The 18374-nt window shown below is 57.0% G+C and overlaps 1 protein-coding gene across 1 annotated transcript in view; it reads left to right on the forward strand.

Annotated features, from left to right (window-relative positions):
• The first annotated feature begins 620 nt into the window (after nucleotides 1-620).
• MYO15A (myosin XVA) overlaps nucleotides 621-18374 on the forward strand; it is a 64511-nt gene continuing 46757 nt past the window's right edge. The window contains exons 1-11 of the mRNA XM_065532843.1: nucleotides 621-4360; nucleotides 6411-6493; nucleotides 7095-7158; nucleotides 7963-8072; nucleotides 8416-8490; nucleotides 8700-8790; nucleotides 12781-12884; nucleotides 13008-13071; nucleotides 14636-14749; nucleotides 15405-15566; nucleotides 18248-18361. Of these exons, the coding sequence (XP_065388915.1) occupies nucleotides 752-4360; nucleotides 6411-6493; nucleotides 7095-7158; nucleotides 7963-8072; nucleotides 8416-8490; nucleotides 8700-8790; nucleotides 12781-12884; nucleotides 13008-13071; nucleotides 14636-14749; nucleotides 15405-15566; nucleotides 18248-18361 (4590 nt within the window). The 5' untranslated portion in view covers nucleotides 621-751. The remainder of the gene's footprint in view (nucleotides 4361-6410; nucleotides 6494-7094; nucleotides 7159-7962; nucleotides 8073-8415; nucleotides 8491-8699; nucleotides 8791-12780; nucleotides 12885-13007; nucleotides 13072-14635; nucleotides 14750-15404; nucleotides 15567-18247; nucleotides 18362-18374) is intronic.

The following is an 18374-nucleotide window of genomic DNA, read 5'->3' on the forward strand; positions in this document are numbered from 1 at the left end:
CCTCTCTACCCCGCCCCCCCACATACACACACAGAAGTGGAGTTCCACTGAAACACCCCTCCGTGCCCTGCCTTCTGAGCCAGCAGCCTGGCTCCCCACCCCATGTATTATTCAGCTCCTGAGAGCCAGCCAGCTCCCGTTACACTGACCGCAGCCCAGCACCTGCTCTGCCCATTCCCCTCCTCCCTTGCCCAGGACCTAGAGCGTTCAAACTTCTCCTCCAAGATGACTTGGTGGGCTTTGACCATCCCACCCTGGGCTCCACTTCCGGTCCAGTGCAGGTGTGCTGGTGATTTAGGGCAGGTGGCATTCCATCTCTGTGGCTCAATGTCTTTGTCTGTGAAGCCGAAATGACCCAAGGGCTCCCTTCAGGGGGTTGAGCCAGCTGTGGCCTAGGGAGGGCCTGACCAGGATGAGCACTGATGTTGCCATGACGACTCCGAGGCAAGAATGTCTTCCCCAGCACAGGCCTCATAGGCAGGCTTCCCCATCCCGGTAAACAACACCCACACACTTTCCACCACTGCTCTAGGGTGAAACCCAAGGCGCTCTAGAGGAGATGAATTATGGATCCGCCCTCCCGGAATCCTGGCTCAGCCCTCCCCACGCCACCCGGGGCCAGTCCAGTCTGCTCCCAGCCCGAGGAGGCCGCGTGTCCAGCCGCGGGCAGGAGACCGAGCAGGTCCCTGTGTCTCCAAGTCCCTGAGCCCGTGACACCGGCCCCAGGCCCGGTAGAGAGCAGACAGCCACCATGGCGAAGGAGGAAGATGAGGAGAAGAAAGCCAAGAAAGGGAAGAAGGGGAAGAAGGCACCGGAGCCGGAGAAGCCCAAACGGAGCCTGAAGGGGACGTCGCGGCTCTTCATGGGTTTCCGCGACCGCACACCCAAGATCTCCAAGAAAGGCCAGTTCCGCAGCGCCTCGGCCTTCTTCTGGGGCCTCCACACCGGCCCCCAGAAGACCAAGCGCAAGAAGAAGGCCCGCACTGTGCTCAAGTCCACGTCGAAGCTCATGACGCAGATGCGAATGGGCAAGAAGAAGCGGGCGATGAAGGGCAAGAAACCGTCCTTCATGGTGATCCGCTTCCCAGGCCGCCGTGGCTACGGCCGCCTTCGGCCGCGCGCCCGGTCGCTCAGCAAGGCGTCCACGGCCATCAACTGGCTCACAAAAAAGTTCCTCCTCAAGAAGGCCGAGGAGTCGGGCAGCGAGCAGGCCACGGTGGACGCCTGGCTGCAGCGCTCGAGCTCTCGCATGGGCTCCCGCAAACTCGCCTTCCCGTCGGGTGCCGAGATCCTGCGGCCCGGGGGCCGGCTCCGGAGGTTCCCCCGCAGCCGCAGCATCTACGCGTCAGGCGAGCCCCTGGGCTTCCTGCCCTCCGAGGACGAGGCCCCGTTCCATCACTCGGGTTCCCGCAAGTCGCTGTACGGGCTTGAGGGTTTCCAGGACCTGGGCGAGTATTATGACTATCACCGCGATGGCGACGACTACTATGACCGGCAGTCACTCCACCGCTACGAGGAGCAGGAACCCTACCTGGCGGGCCTCGGCCCCTACAGCCCGGCTTGGCCACCCTACAGCGACCACTACTACGGGTACCTGCCGGAGGACCCCTACGACTACTACCACCCCGACTATTACGGTGGCCCCTTTGATCCAGGGTACACCTACAGCTACGGCTATGGCTACAACGATTACGAACCCCCATATGCGCCCCCGTCGGGGTACTCGTCTCCTTACAGCTACCACGATGGGTACGAGGGCGAGGCGCACCCATATGGCTACTACCTGGATCCCTATGCACCGTACGACGTGCCATACCCGCCCTATGACCTCCCGTACCACACTCCCTACGATGTACCCTACTTTGATCCCTACGGGGTCCCCTACACCGTCCCCTATGTCGAAGGCATCTATGGCGGTGGGGACGAGGCCATCTACCCCCCCGAGGTGCCCTATTTTTACCCAGAGGAGTCGACCTCGGCCTTTGTGTACCCCTGGGTACCACCGCCCATCCTGTCGCCCCACAATCCGTATGCCCACCCCATGGATGACATTGCCGAGCTGGAGGAGCCGGAGGACGCGGGCGGGGAGCGTCAGGGGACCTCCTTCCGCCTGCCCAGCGCCGCCTTCTTTGAGCAGCAAGGCATGGACAAGCCCGCCAGGTCCAAGCTGTCCCTCATCCGCAAGTTCCGCCTCTTCCCGCGACCCCAGGTGAAGCTGTTTGGGAAGGAGAAGCTGGAGGTGCCCCTGCCACCCTCTCTGGATATTCCTCTGCCCTTAGGGGATGCGGACGAAGAAGAGGACGAGGAGGAGCCGCCCCCGGTGCCCAATGTGCCCTACGGCCACCCTTTCTGGGGCTTCCTCACGCCACGCCAGCGAAACCTCCAGCGCGCGCTGTCGGCCTTCGGCGCCCACCGGGGCCTGGGCTTCGGCCCTGAGTTTGGCCGCCCCGCTCCTCGCCCTGCCACCTCGCTGGCGCGGTTCCTCAAGAACACGCTGTCGGAGAAGAAGCCCATTCCGCGGCTCAGGGGCAGCCAGAAGGCCCGGGCGGGCGGCCCCGCGGTCAGGGAGGCAGCCTACAAACGCTTCGGCTACAAGCTGGCTGGCATGGACCCGGAGCGGCCCAGCACGCCCATCGTGCTGAGGAGGGCCCAGCCACGCGCTCGCAGCGGCAACGACGCGCGCCGCCCTCCCGCGCCCGCGCCCACGCCCACGCCCAGGAAGGTCTCCCACTGGAGCGCGCTCCTGTCCCCGCCCGTGCCCCCTAGGACTCCCAGCCCCGGGCCCCCGCCTGCGCCGCCCCTCTACCCGGCACTCTCGGGCCTGCCCCGGCCGGCCTCGCCCTACGGCTCCCTCCGCCGCCACCCGCCGCCCTGGGCCGCCCCAGCGCACGTGCCCCCGGCGCCGCAGGCCAGCTGGTGGGCCTTCGTGGAGCCCCCTGCCGTGAGTCCGGAGATGCCCCCCGACCTACTGGCCTTCCCCGGGCCCCGACCCTCGTTCAGGGACTCCCGCGGGCGAGGGGCGGCCTTCGGCTTCCCCGGGGCCTCCCCACGGGCGTCGCGGAGGCGAGCCTGGTCACCACTGGCCTCGCCCCAGCCCTCGCTGAAGAGCCTGCCGGGCCCCGGCTACCGCTCACCCTTGGCGCCCCCGTCGCCTCAGCTGTCCTTGCGCGCGGGACCCTTCCAGCCGCCCTTCCCGCCCCCGGCCCGCCGGCCCCGCTCGCTGCAGGAGTCCCCAGCCCCACGCAGAGCCGCGGGGCGCCTGGGCCCACCCCGCTCGCCGCTGCCGGGCTCACCCAGGCCACCCTCGCCGCCCCCGGGGCTGGGCCACAGCCCGCGGCGCCGCTCCCTGAATCTGCCCTCGCACCTCCCGCACACGTGGCGGCGCCTCAGCGAGCCACCCACTCGGGCTGTGAAGCCACGAGTGCGCCCGCCCTTCCACCGACCGCCCGGGGCCGGAGCCGGGGCCTGGCGGGCGCCCCTGGAGCACCGGGAAAGCCCGCGAGAAGCCGAGGACTCAGAGGTGCCCTGGACCGTGCCCCCGCTGGCCCCCATCTGGGACGTGGACATGCCTCCCACCCAACGCCCACCCTCCCCCTGGCCAGGAGGTGCAGGCAGCCGCCGAGGCTTTTCCAGGCCACCCCCTGTGCCGGAAAACCCCTTTCTCCAGCACGTAGGCCCTGTGCCATCCACCACCCTCCAGCCTGAGGATGCAGCTGCTGATATGACCAGGGTCTTCCTGGGCAGACACCATGAGCCGGGTCCTGGACAGCTCACCAAATCAGCTGGCCCAACCCCTGAGAAGCCTGAAGAAGAGGCCACCCTGGGAGACCCCCAGCTGCCAGCAGAGACCAAGCCTCCAATCCCAACACCTCCCAAGGATGTCACACCCCCTAAGGATGTCCTCCCAGAGCAAAAGACATTAAGGCCCAGCCTCTCATACCCACTGGCTGCACGTGAGCAGACCAGGGCCACATGGCCACCATGGCACCGCTGGGGGACACTGCCCCAAACCGCAGCCCCCTTGGCACCCACCAGGGCCCCAGAGCCCCTGCCCAAGGAGGGCGAGCGGCGCCAGGCAGCCCCTGGGCGTTTTGCTGTGGTCATGCCTCGTGTGCAGAAGCTGAGCTCTTTCCAGCGAGTTGGGCCTGCAGCCCTGAAGCCTCGAGTCCAGCCAACCCAGGACCCCAAGCCAAGAGCCTGGGGTCTTCGCTGGTCCTGCCTCTGGCTTCGGGCAGATGCCTGTGGACCCAGGCCACGAGTACACGCCCACCCCCAGTCCTGCCACCTGGGCCCTGGAGCCGCCTGCCTCTCCCTTAAGGGCTCCTGGGAAGAGGTCGGCCCCCCAAGCTGGCGGAACAAGGTATGGGGGCACAGATTACAGGGAGGGTTTGAGGGTTCTGGCCTAGAAAACAGGGCAAGAGAGACAGCCTGAGGAGCCCTGTGCAACCTTGGAGAGCGGCTGCCTGCTGGGGCCTGTAAGTTGGGGAGAACAGTCCCTCCCAGAACCTCTGGAGGGTTGAACAAGGGGATGCCCAGCACAGGCAGGCACAGGACAGAGACGTGGGAAACTGCTTCCAGGTCGCTCTGGGGAAGGATCTTTGTTCATCTCAGCCTGGGCCCTGGGCAGCCCTGCCCTGATCCAATCTGGATGGCAGGTCTGGCCCTAACTTCCCCTCAGAGATTTTAGCCAAGCCAGATGTGAAACTGCAGGACATGCCTATCCATCCTGTTCCACCGCACATCCAGGTCTGTGCGGTTCCTCCTGTCTCCTACTGACCCTGTCCCAAATTACAGCCTCCTCTTTCCTCAAGGTTTTTGCTGCCCTTTGAAGTCCCCTGGGCTGCAGGATTCTGGAATAGGTCAGGGTGAGGGGCTCAGGATCCAACCCTCCAGCCTCCTCATTGCACAGAGGGAAAACTGAACCAGGAGTCCTTCTGGAACCCCATGGCGGGTACAGGGTAGGCAGCCCTTCTGAGGAGTGCCCAGCCCATGCCTGGCTGCCACACTCAAGGTGGAACTCGAGCCTGATGCTGGGTGGCCCTTGGCCGGGGTGCGTGGTCACCGGAGCCTCTCCCGGGATGCTGGGGTGGTGGGCGGGGCAAGCAGGGGCGGCAGGTGCGTCTCAGCCTGTGCAGACCGTGCCCAGCGGAGCGGGCAGCCAGCTGGGCCCAACAATGGCAACTGGGGCAGCCTGGCTGCTGGGGGGGCCCTGGCCCCGGCGGCGGGTGCCCCGTGCCGTGTGGGCTGCAGCATTGCAGGAGCGGGGCGCAGGGCGCCTAGGGGTGAGGGGCAAGGATGCCTGGGCCCTCCTCACCCTGGAATACGTGAGTGGCTGAATTATTCAGGGTCTGAGGCTGCTGGCAAGCACGTGGGCAGATGGGTGGGCTAGAGGCCAGGGCAGAAAAGGTGATACTCACTGTGCCCTACTTAGCAGCCCAGCGACAGGCATGCAGGCCTCCCTCCTGGTGTCCTCTTTCCTCGCCTGCTCAGGGTGCTGCTGGGATTGGAGAGGCTGAGGGTGCACATGTGTGTGCTCCCAGTCATGTGGATCCTGCGCAGGCCTGCATGCCTGAGCATGTGTGCGCGTGTGTACCATGGCCAAATGACAAAAGCTAGTGTATGAGGTCTGAGCAGATGTGGCATCCCTGGGGGTCAGGGTTGTTTGCCCACCCTCTGCCCATGTGCACAGATGTGCGTGCAGAGAGGAGACCCTGCAGCCCAAAGGTGGCATCAGAACTTCCATTCTCCAGACCCCCAGGGTAGGGAGGGACCCAGCTGTGCACCCAGATGTATGTGCCAAGTGGACAGGTAGAGCATGTGCCTGCACACTATGTGCCTCCAGCCGGGCCCCACAGGCTTGCATATGTGTCCACAGGCCTACAAGAACACCTGTGTGCCTGGGAGTTGTATGAGCTGTAAATGCCATTGAGTGTGGGTTCGTATGCAGGTGTCCACACATTTTCCCTGGGATGAGCATGGGGGTGTGGTGCTAAGACAGTCTCCATCTCTGCCCTCCTGGAGGCCCCATGCGTCAGGTCACAAGTGTCCTTTTGAGTTGTCACACAAACCAACACATGGGGTCTGCTGGTGCTGGGACAGCTGCAGTTGGGAGGGAGCTGGCACGTGCACCCATGTACCTGCTCATGCCTTTGCTCACCCCCCAGGGCAGGACACTTAGGAGCTCATGGGAGCGCCTGCCTGGGCACTGAGGGCATGCGTGTGTCTCATGTGTGAGGGTTGCATGCAGGTTCCAGGGGCCACAGCATTCTGTAATGAGGAGACTTGCAGGACCCACCTGGCCTTGGGATTCCCTCCCCAACAATGTTAGCAGGCCCCAGGTATGACCAAGCCAGGGGCCAGTGGGGGCGGGGGGCACCCTTCAAACTGCAGACACAGTCTCTCTCACACAGATGCACTCCATCCGAAACCTGCCATCTGTGCGGTTCCGCGAGCAGCACAGGGAGGATGGTGTGGAGGACATGACACAGCTGGAGTGAGTGGGCAGGGCTGGCGGGGTAACAAGGTGTCACCATGGGGTCCCCATCCTCCCAACCAGAGCGGCTCCTCCTGCAGTTGCCTCTCACCTCCCAGGACATTTTCAGAGCCTCAGTCATGAAGTGTCACAAAGACTAAATGTGGTGTGCTTTGTGAGTTAGATGGACTTTGGTTCAAATCCTAGCCCCACCACTCACTAGCTGGCAGACCTTGGACAAATCGCTTTGCTTCTCTGCACCTCAGTTTCTCATCCACAAAATGGGAGTGGGATGGCTGTGGTGAGGATGCCGGCACATTGGAGGTGCTCAAAACAAGAGGGCCGTGTTTGTCAACATCATTATCTAATCATGGTGATTACGTAAGAGTGTCCCCCAAACCCCCAATGAAGTAGGTACAATGATTATCATACCCATTGGACAAATAAAGAAACAGGCACAGACAGGTGAAGTAATTTGCCCAAGGTCTCCTAACTGGTTGGTGTCAGAAACAGGACTTGAACTCAGGCCTATCTGATCAAGGCACTGCACTGAGTCGGGGAGGGAGACTCATGCCAGAACCAGCCCTGGGGGCGCTCACGGCTTCTCTCTGTGCCCTTCTAGAGACCTCCAGGAAACCACTGTGCTGTCCAACCTCAAGATTAGATTTGAACGGAACCTCATCTACGTAAGACCTAGGGCTGGCCCTGCCCTGGGCCTAGGTCAGGAAGGCAGCTGCCTCCTGGGGCCGGGTGGGATGCACAGATTTCTCTTGTGGGCCCTAGCCCCTGTGGCCTCTGGTTTGAACTCTGAGTTTCTGTCATTTCAGCATAGAATGCCAGAGCCTAGAACTAAAATCTGAAGTCTTAAAACACAGTCTTAGAACGGTGGATGCCAGAGGCAGAAAGCTGGAGACAGAGAATCCAGAAATACGCGACACCCCCACTACCCGGGACCTGACAGATAGAACTTCCAGAGTCCTAGAATCCATAGACCCGGACCCCAGGGTGGGGATGGTCAGAGGGGTTGGAGGGGAGCCTCTGACCTCAGAATGACAGAACAGAGGGCCAGGGGCCCAGAGCCAGTGTGGAAGACAAGGACACCCGGAAGGGCTCTGGCCACATCAGGATCCCCTGAGTTCCCCAACTACCCACTCCAGGCAGTGGAGGTTTGCCCTCAACAGGAGCCAAAAGTTCCTGGAGCCTGGGTCCAACTATGAACAAATGAAGTAGGCAGAAGCCCACCCAGGATCGTGGCTGTGGGGTTTTACTCACTCCAGACTCCTCTCAGCTCAGCCTGCTGCAGTGCCTGAGATTCCACTGTTAGAGCACATAGCCCAGCAAGCTGGTAGAGGGCTCTAGATGGGAATCCTGAGTCCAGGCAGCCAGATATCTGTTCGGAAGGAAACAGGGAGCCAAGCTTCCAGCGTAGGGGAAGGAGGGACACAGGTCTGCAAGGAGCCATGACGCTGAGGCCACCGTCTGCCCAGCAGACATACATCGGGAGCATCCTGGTGTCGGTGAACCCATACCAAATGTTTGGAATCTATGGGCCAGAGCAGGTGCAGCAGTACAATGGACGGGCCCTGGGAGAGAATCCCCCGTGAGTGTCTCAGGGGCGGGGCGGGGCTGCCGTGGGGTCTCTTGGGCCCGTCTTTCCCCTGCTGTGGGAGCCTGGATCCCAGCTGCACCCCAGCCATGAGTCAGAGGTAAATGGGGAAAGGCAGCCCACCTACTCAATCTGACAGTCTCTCCCCAGGCAAGGCCGCAGCCACAGGTTGGAGGGCACTGTGGTTCAGACCAGGATGGGGGTGGGAGCATTCCCCCACCAGGGTGAGGGGTGGGCCGGATTGGCTGTTTGGCTGGATATGGATGCTCCCTGCCCAATCCCTGGGAGGTTTGGGAGCTTAGAGGCAGGGGCCGGCTCCAGTGACCTTTCTCCCCAGGCACCTCTTTGCTATTGCAAATCTCGCCTTCGCCAAAATGCTCGATGCCAAACAGAACCAGTGCATAATCATCAGGTGAGCGGGCTGCCTTTATGTGGGGGATAAATGGGGGACCTTCGGTAGCAGGCCTGCATCTGGCCAGAACTGCTGTGGGAACTTGGAAGATTGCCTGATACCGCTGGGTTGGCATACTGCACATAGCCTCTTGCTTCAGGATGGGGGTCAGGGTGCACCAGAAGAGGCAGTGAAAGGTTGGAACTCACTCTGCCCCTTTGCTCGGTCAGTGGAGAGAGCGGCTCTGGCAAAACTGAGGCCACCAAGCTGATTCTTCGCTACCTGGCCGCCATGAACCAGAAACGGGATGTCATGCAGCAAGTGAGTCTACTTGTCTCCCCAGGACCCTAGGTTGAGCACACTTTGATAAGCACACCTCATGTACTCCCCAAGAGACAAGGCTCCTTGGCCCACTAGAAAGATGGGGAGGCTGAGTTCCAGAAGGGAGCCTTGCCCAGGGCTGCTTTTTCTGCCACCCATCCCAGGGGTGTGCCTGCCTGTGCTTCTGTGGCAGCTCCTGATTCCAGCCCTCCAGGTCCAGTTCACAGTGGAGACCACATAGGGAAGGGGAGTCATCGCATCTCTCCCACCTGGCCTCACCTTCCTGGTCATGGCCCTGGGGCCACCATATTCTCACACTCAGAAGCTATGCAGCCCCCAGCTATCAAGAGGCAGGGCAGGCCTGAGTGTGGGTCAGGCAGTAGATGCCAAGCCAGAGTCTGCAGGATTGGAACTTTGCTGACAAAGACAGTGCTAAGCTCTCCGAGCCTGAGAATGGTAGAACCCCATCCCTCGCACCTACTGTGTTCGAGGCCCAGGCTAGGCACTGGGGACGAGTAGCGGCAACTCAGGCAAATGTTCACATCCTCATGGGAACTTTACTCTAGTGGTGGAGGCGGGAAGAAAAATATGTATACACTTATATACAAGTAAATTATATGTACGTGAAAGGGTAGATGGTGAGTTGCGGAGGAAAAAAGTGGAGAGAAGGGTGGGGAGTGTTGGGGGTTGCAATCGTAAGTGTGGTGGTCAGGGTAGGCTGTACAGAGAAGACAAGAGAGTGGGCTCTGGGAATGTCTAGGGGAACAGTGAAGAGGCAGAGGGAAGAGTGCCTGCAAAGGCCCTGAGGTGCAAGCAGGTTGGGTCCAGGTACAGGTCAAAGCCAGCCAGCAGCCTACAGAAGACAGACTGGGGTGTGAGAGGGAGAACTGTCGGAGGGTGACCCCAGACATTTGGTCTGACCCACAGGCGGCACAGAGGCAGGCTGGGCAGTGGAGGAGGAGCAGGTTTGTTGAGAAGAGGTGTCTGCTAGGCATATGCACAGAGATGGCAGAGAGGTGATGGGTGCATCACCAGCCTGGAGCTCAGGAGAAGGCGGGGCTGGCCTGCCAGCTCAGACTCCAGAACCACAGACCCAGACTTCCCCAACCCTGGGGCCCACGAAGGTTTGCACATGGCCACAATGTCCTAGCCAGTGGTGAACCCAGCAAGGTGATCCTGGGGGCATAGGTGGGGGCTGCTCAGGCTTTGCCGTCAGGTTCCAGCCTGGCCTGGGCCCCTCTGATGCCTGCCTTGGCCTGCCAGGCTCTCCCATCCCAGTCCAGGCCTCCTGATGACCAAACAGATCATCCCTTGCTCCAAGCACAGTTTTCAAAACCTTTCAGGTCAGATTTGTGGAATGACTAGCTAGGTAGGCAGGGAAAGAAATAAGTGTACCTTGTGCACCTCCTGTGGCCAGGCACAGTGCTGGGTTCCTTCAGTTATCATCACACAGAGCTTTACGGCAACCGTGGGAGGCAGGTACATTTGTGTCCATTTATAGATGGGAACACTGAGGCCTAAGAAGGGAGGAGTGAAGTGGTGCAGGAGCTTGGATTTGCAGTCCATGGCAGAGAGCTGTCAGGGAGGACGGATGGAGCTGTGGATGTGGCTGAGTCTGGGAGTTTCTGTGTGCCAGGTACACAGAATGTGTGAGGACAGGCCTGCCAGCTGTGATGACCATGGGGCTCCTTTCCTAGACATGGCTCTCCTCTCCTCAGATAATCAAACAGTCCAGTTCTAGGGTCAGTTTTAGGCATGGCTAGATCCAGAATCTTAGACAATGTCTCTTGTCTTGGCTGCACCCTCCCCCATGTATGGGCATCATCCTCAGCCTGACTCCCATTGGTCAGGAAGCTGGCACCATAATGATCAACCCTCCCAACATTTCAGAAATGAAACATTCAGAGCTCCATCTCACTGGGCAAGTTTTGGTCATATGTCCTAACTGAAACCAATCACGTAGCATGGGGAATGCTCTGCCCTGACTGACTGAGGCCTGGACCACAGGTTCCACCCCTCCGGTGTTCACCCACTCCATCCCCTGGCTTTCTGCCCTGCTGTATGCTGGGCACCAGGAACAGAGAAGCAGCCAGCCTGTCCTCAAGGGCTTCCCAGACTAAGGGATAGTACACAGGAAAGCCCAGGCAGACCTTGACTCATTGAACAATCACAGGCCAGCCCCCATCCCTCTCTGGACCTCAGTTTACTCCTTTATACAATGGGTGCAGTATTTCCTGGACTAAATGGGACAGATGGAAGGAACTGGCCCCATCCCCAAAATTACAGGTATTGTTTCTGTGGTGACTGGACCTCCTTTGCTTCTTCCCTAAAAGATTATCCTGAGGAAGTGCCTCAGCTAAAGAAGGTGCCATGTACACACTAGGCCCATGCTCATCACTCGAGTGGATTCTGGAGTCCCTGGGCATGTCATTTCACCTCTCTTTAAGCTTCAGTTTCCTAATCTGCAATACAGGGGTAATATTAGTACCTACCTCATGGGATTGTTAACAATTGCATTATCAGGGCAATGTGTCTGGCACACAGTAGGTGCTTAAATAGGTGGGAGCTTGCGATCAGCCATGGTCACCTTTAGGCAGCTCTGCCCATGAGATGCTATTCCTTTTTTGTTGTTTTTGTTTGTTTTTGTTTTGTTTTTATTTTTGTTTTAGACAGTCTCGCTCTGTCACCAGGCTGGAGTGCAGTGGTGCAATCTTGGCTCACTGCAACCTCTGCCTCCCGGGTTCAAGCAATTCTCCTGCCTCAGCCTCCCGAGTAGCTGGGACTATAGGTGGGCACCACCACGCCCAGCTAATTTTTTGTATTTTTAGTAGAGACAGAGTTTCACCATGTTGGTCAGGATGGTCTCGATCTCCTGGCCTCGTGATCCGCCCACCTCAGTCTCCCAAAGTCCTGGAATTACAGACGTGAGCCACCATGCCGGGCCAATGCTATTCCTTTTTCCATCCCTTTAGCAGATATTTTTTGAGGGCCTACGAAGCACCAGGTCCATTTAGATGCTGGGGACTCAGAGATCCGTGCCTGTGGGATTTGACAGTCTAGTGGGGAGACAGACAATACCCAAGAAAATAGAGAGTTTGCCAATGGGGCTAAGGGCTACCGGGGAGAGAATTCTAGTGGCCTTCCTGTGAGAGGTGAGGTTGGGGGGGCATGCAGGTGCGTGGGAGCAGTGGCGTCTAAGCAGAGGGAACAGGATATGCCAATGGTCAGAGGCAGAAGTGGGCCTGGGTGTCAGAGAACAGTGAGGAAGGCCAGGGCGGAGGTTCAGGGATCCTTGGCTGATAGTAGCCATGGGGGAGGGGAGAAGAGGACATCCCCAGAGCCATCTGGAAGGCAGACTCAGCATATTTTCATACCCTGGAGACCCCATGGCAGTCCCCATGCCTGGACCCCTGGGGTCTCTGAGCCTCACAGGTTTTTGCTGGTCCCTCCCTGGTCTGAGGCTCCTAGTCTCCTGGAGAGAGAGGTGGTCGGTCCTGCTAGTGACTCCATTCTGTTCTTGTCTCTCTCTTTGTCCTCCCTCCTGGGCGCTCTTGAAGATAAAGGTACTCTGTATGTGTGTGTGTGTGTGTGTGTGTGTGTGTGTGTGTGTGTGTGTGTCCGGGAAAATGTGTGTGGATGTGCCTGCTCCTGTGTGGGTGGAGGGACAGGCAGGAAGGGACATCCAAAGGCCTGTCCTGGGCTGGGCAGGGGCTTGTGGTCAGGGGCTGCCGTGGGGGACCATGGAGGCTGGAAGGCTGGGAGAGGCAAAGCATGGGACTTGCTGTGTGGGAGATGGGCAGCATGGGGTGGGGGACCTTGGGGGACACTGGAGAGACCTCAGGATTCTCTAGGGAGCCCACCTCTGGTCACCCCTCATAAAGGGAGGTCCTTGGGGAGGCCCGTGTCTGGGTGTCCCCAGCTACACCTCCCACCCAGGCCCCCAGAACAGTGCCTGGCCCCTCAATTCCCACATCTCCTTCTGGAGTCCAGATCCTGGAGGCAACACCCCTCTTGGAGTCCTTCGGTAATGCCAAAACCGTCAGGAACGACAACTCCAGCCGCTTTGGGAAGTTCATGGAAATCTTTCTGGAAGGGTGAGTTGGGACAGTGGAAGGCCTCCCAAAAGCTTTGCAGTGTCTTCCATGTCCCGCCACAGCCCCTGAGCCAACACCAGCCCTCCTACCCCCACTGAGAGCTGACTGTTCTCCCCACCCCAGGGGCGTGATCTCTGGTGCCATAACCTCCCAGTATCTGCTTGAGAAATCCAGGATCGTGTTTCAGGTGGGCCAGCCCCTCCCAGGACTGTGTGTTGGGCAGGGTGGGGGTGGGAGGTACAGAAACTCAGAGCCTGGCCCCTGGTGGGGCTGGGTAGATGTGAAATTAATGAATGAATACATGCGTACATGTGTACATGGGAGCCTGGGACCTCCCCTCCCCGACCCTCCTCCAGCCACAGTGGCTCCTCCCTGCCCCACAACACAGGCACGCTTCTGCCAGGGCCTCTGCACCTTCTGTTCCTTCCCTCAGGAGCACTTATCCCTCAGGCGCCTGATTGGCCAAACCCCTCATTTCCTCCAAGTCTCCCCTACAATTTCACCCACTCAGGAAGCTCTCCATTTAAAAACGCAACACCTCTCCATCCCATCAGAACCCCCACCTCTACTGCTTTATTTCTCTCCAGTGTACTTATTTTTGTTTGTTTGTTTTTGTTTTTGTTTGTTTTTTTGAGACAGAGTCTCACTCTGTCGCCCAGGCTGGAGTGCAGTGGCACGATCTCAGCTCACTGCAAGCTCCGCCTCCCAGGTTCACGCCATTCTCCTGCCTCAGCCTCCCGAGTAGCTGGGACTACAGGTGCCCGCCACCTCGCCCGGCTAATTTTTTGTATTTTTAGTAGAGATAGTAGAGATGGGGTTTCACCATGCTAGCCAGGATGGTCTCGATCTCCTGACCTCGTGATCTGCCCACCTCGGCCTCCCAAAGTGCTGGGATTACAGGCGTGAGCCACCGCACCCGGCCATATTTTGTGTTTTGTTTTTTTTTTTTTTTTTTTGAGACGGAGTCTTGCTCTGTCACCCAGGCTGGAGTGCAGTGGTGCCATCTCGGCTCACTGCAAGCTCCACCTCCCGGGTTCACGCCATTCTCCTGCCTCAGCCTCCCCAGTAGCTGGGACTACAGGCACCTGCCACCACACCCGGCTAATTTTTTTTTTTTTTTTTTTTTTTTGTATTTTTAGTAGAGACGGGGTTTCACCATGTTAGCCAGGATGGTCTTGATCTCCTGACCTCGTTATCTGCCCGTCTCAGCCTCCCAAAGTGCTGGGATTACAGGTGTGAGCCACCGCACCCGGCCATATTTTATGTTTTAACCAGTGATTTGCTGAGTGTCTGTCTCCCTAGCTAGCGGGTGGGCTCCATCGGGACAGGGGTTTCTCTCTGCCTTGTTCCCCACTGTGTCCCAAGGGCCTAGGATAGGTTTTGGTGCACAGGAAGTGCTCAGCCATCAACAAGCTCTGTGTGTGCACATGTGGTCTGTGGATAGACATGTATGTAGGTGTGTGTGGCCGGTACACATAAGAGAAGACGAGTCCCTTTTCTCTTATTTCTCCTAACCAAATAAAATCTCACCAGAACCCTCTCAACCTTCAGTCATACCAGGGCACCTCTGCTTCTGCCCTCACCCGCAGCTGGCACCAGGCTGGGAGCCCCAACCATCACAGAGGGGTCTGTTCTCATCTGCAGCCCGCTGTGTGCATGTGCATTTGTGGGCAGGCTTGGGCCTGTATGTGTACCTGGGGGTCACCTACGTAGGTGGTTCCCTTCTCTGTGCCCACCTACCCACTCTACAGGCCAAAAACGAGAGGAATTACCACATCTTCTATGAGTTGTTGGCCGGGTTGCCTGCCCAGCTCCGGCAGGCCTTTAGCCTGCAAGAGGCTGAGACCTACTACTATCTGAACCAGGTGAGTGCCAGCAGGCATCTGAAGGCTCCCAGCCCTGGTCCTCCCACCCTGACACCCCTGGGTGGGCTGAGGGAGCTGAGTTGTGAGTGATGGAGTGTGAAGGTGATGGAGATTTGGGGAGAGTGAGTTTGGATTTAAGACATCTCGTCACAGTGAGGGGGACCAGGAGTCTTCTGGGTCCAAAGTGGAAGCAGGAAAGGCCTACCTGACTTCATTTTTCTGGAACCCGGAACAGAACCTACCAGTCTAGAGTTACTACACTTCCCCACTCTGTAACTCAGTTTCCTCACCTGTAAAATGGGGACAACATAGTACCACTTTGCAGGGATGTAGTGAGGCTTAGATGAGGAAATGCATGTAAAGAGCTTAACACAGGGCCTGGCATGCAGTACATGCTCAGTAAACACTGACTACTCTTTTCATTATTATCACTGGGCAGCTACAATGGTCAACAGGTGACAACCACTGCCACACATTGCACTTGGAATCTATGAACCCTGTCCTCTGCCCTGCTCAGAGCCTCCATGCCCATGAGAGTGGAGTGAGAGCTTGAGTGACCAGCTCAGGCCACACTGCTGGTCAGGGCAGAGCAGGACCTGGAGGACTCCCCAGCCCCACCCAAGCTCCCTGATCCTCAGCCTCTGCCCTCACGCAGGGTGGGAACTGTGAGATAGCAGGAAAGAGCGATGCAGATGACTTTCGCCGACTCCTGGCTGCCATGGAGGTGCTGGGCTTCAGCAGCGAGGACCAGGACAGCATCTTCCGCATCCTGGCCTCCATCCTGCACCTGGGCAATGTCTACTTTGAGAAGTATGAGGTGAGGGGACGCCACAGCCTGCCATGGGGCCCGCACCCTCTGGACTTGGCCGTCTTTTCCAAGGCCTTCTCTGTTTCCCTTTCAGATTACACTCTTCACACATCACTTGTTCCTGTTTTTTTTCCTTTTCCTTTGGGGTTGTCCATCTTTTTCCTCCTTTTATGTATTAAGGAGATCAGCCCTTTGTCTCTGACATGAATTGCACATATATCTTCCAGTTTGTCATTTATGTTTTAACTTTGTTTACAATGTTTTTTGTGGTTTGTTTTTGTTTTTGTTTTTTGTTTGTTTTTTGTTTTCTTTTTGGTGGGGAGGAGTCTCACTCTGTCGCCCAGGCTGGAGTGCAATGGTGCAGTCTTGGCTCACTCCTGTTGATTCACTGCAACCTCTGCCTCCTAGGCTCAAGTGATTCTCCTGCCTCAGCCTCCCGACTAGCTGGGATTATAGGCACCTGTCACTACCACCCCACTAATTTTTGTATTTTTAGTAGAGATGGGGTTTCACCCTGTTGGCCAGGCTGGTCTTGAACTCCTGACCTGAAACGATCCACTCACTTCGGCCTCCCAAAATGCTGGGATTATAGGCGTGAGCCACCGCGCCCAGCCCTTTGGTGTTTATTTTATTTTATTTTATTTTGTTGATTTTTATGTATTTATTTTTTCTTTGAGATGGATTCTCGCTCTGTCGCCAGGCTGGAGTGCAGTGGCGCGATCTCAGCTCACTGCAACCTCCGCCTCCCAGGTTCCAGCGATTCTCCTACCTCGACCTCCTGAGTAGCTGGGACTACAGGTGTGTGCCACCACACCCAGCTAATTTTTGTATTTTTAGTAAAGATGGGGTTTCACCATGTTGGCCAGGATGGTCTTGATCTCTTGACCTTGTGATCCGCCCACCTCGGCCTCCCAAAGTGCTAGGATTACAGCCGTGAGTCACCAAGCCCGGCCTGTTGGGTTTTTTATGCAAATTGTTTTAAAATTATTTTTAGGTAGTTCATTTATCAATCTTTTCTAGTATATTTAAATTTTACATTTGAAATTTTAAACTTCTTTTCATTTTTAGAGAAACTTCCTAAAATTGTAACAGCCTTTTTCCATAACTTTTTCTAAGACCTTTTATGGATTTTATGAGTTTTAAAAAACATTTAAATCTTTGATCCATCCAAATTTATCCTAGTAAGGTGTGACGTAGGAATCCAACTTTTTTTTCCAGATGTTTACTTAATTGTCCTAATCTCTTGATTTGAAAAATACATCTTCATTAGCCGAGTATGGTGGCTCGTGTCTGTAATCCCAACATTTTGGGAGGCCAAGGCAGGTGGATTACTTGAACCCAGGAGCTTGAGACCAGCCTAGGCAACATAGCAAGGGCCCATCTCTATAAAAAAAAAATTATTTGTAAAAAAGAAAGAAAAATACATCTTTATCATGTGCTAAGTTTATACATACATTTATGTCTAATTCCAGACTTTCTATTGTGCTTTGTTAATCTATTTATGTACTGTGTCTATGAGTACACTGTTTTTTTTCTTTTAATCGGCTTTTTAAAAAATTTTTTTTTTTTTTTTTTTTTTTTTTGAGACGGAGTCTCGCTCTGTCGCCCAGGCTGGAGTGCAGTGGCGCGATCTCGGCTCACTGCAAGCTCCGCCTCCCGGGCTCACGCCATTCTCCTGCCTCAGCCTCCCGAGTAGCTGGGACTACAGGCGCCCACAACCGCGCCGGGCTAATTTTTTGTATTTTTAGTAGAGACGGGGTTTCACCGTGGTCTCGATCTCCTGACCTTGTGATCCGCCCGCCTCGGCCTCCCAAAGTGCTGGGATTACAGGCGTGAGCCACCGCGCCCGGCCTAAATTTTTATTTTTTGAGACAGGGTCTCACTCTATGGCCCAGGCTGGAGTACAGTGGCACTGTCATAGCTCACTGCAGCCTCAACCTCCTAGGCCCAAGCGATCCTCCTGCTTCAGCCTCCTGAGTAGCTGGGGCTACAGGTTTAGGCCACCATGTCCAGCACATTTTTTAGACAGGGTCTCACTATGTTGCCAGGCTGGTCTTGAACCCCCTGCCTCATTCGATCCTCCCACCTCAGCCTCCCAAAGTGCTGGGATTACAGACATGAGCCACCGTGCCCAGCCTGTTTCTGTTTTCTATTTTTTAATTTTTTTGAGACGGAGTTTCACTCTTGTCACCCAGGCTGGAGTGCAATGGCATGGCCTCAGCTCACTGTAATCTTCGCCTCCTGGGTTCAAATGATTCTCCTGCCTCAGCCTCCCGAGTAGCTGGGATTACAGGCACCCACCACCGTGTGTGGCTATTTTTTTTTTTTTTTTTTTTTTTGAGACAGAGTTTCACTCTTGTTGCCCAGGCTAGAGTGCAGTGGCGCGATTTCGGCTCACTGCAACCTCCACCTCCCAGGTCAAGCGATTCTCCTGTCTCAGCCTCCCGAGTAGCTGGGATTACAGGCATGTGCCACTATGCCCGGCTGGTTTTGTATTTTTAGTAAAGATGGGGTTTCTCCATGTTGGTCAGGCTGGTCTCGAACTCCTGGCCTCAGCTAATCCACCCGCCTCAGCCTCCCAAAGTGCTGGTATTACTGACGTGAGCCATAGTGCCTGGCCCTGTTTTTCATATGAACTTTAAATTCAGCTTATCTAGTTCAAAGCACATTCCTGTTGGTATTTTGCATAGATGGATGCACAGGAGGTAGCCTCAGTGGTGAGTGCCCGGGAGATCCAGGCCGTGGCAGAGCTGCTGCAGATCTCCCCTGAGGGTCTGCAGAAGGCCATCACCTTCAAAGTGACCGTGAGTCTGTGGG

Source organism: Macaca fascicularis, chromosome 16 (genome assembly GCF_037993035.2).
Source record: "Macaca fascicularis isolate 582-1 chromosome 16, T2T-MFA8v1.1".
NCBI classification, from domain to species: Eukaryota; Metazoa; Chordata; class Mammalia; order Primates; family Cercopithecidae; genus Macaca; species Macaca fascicularis.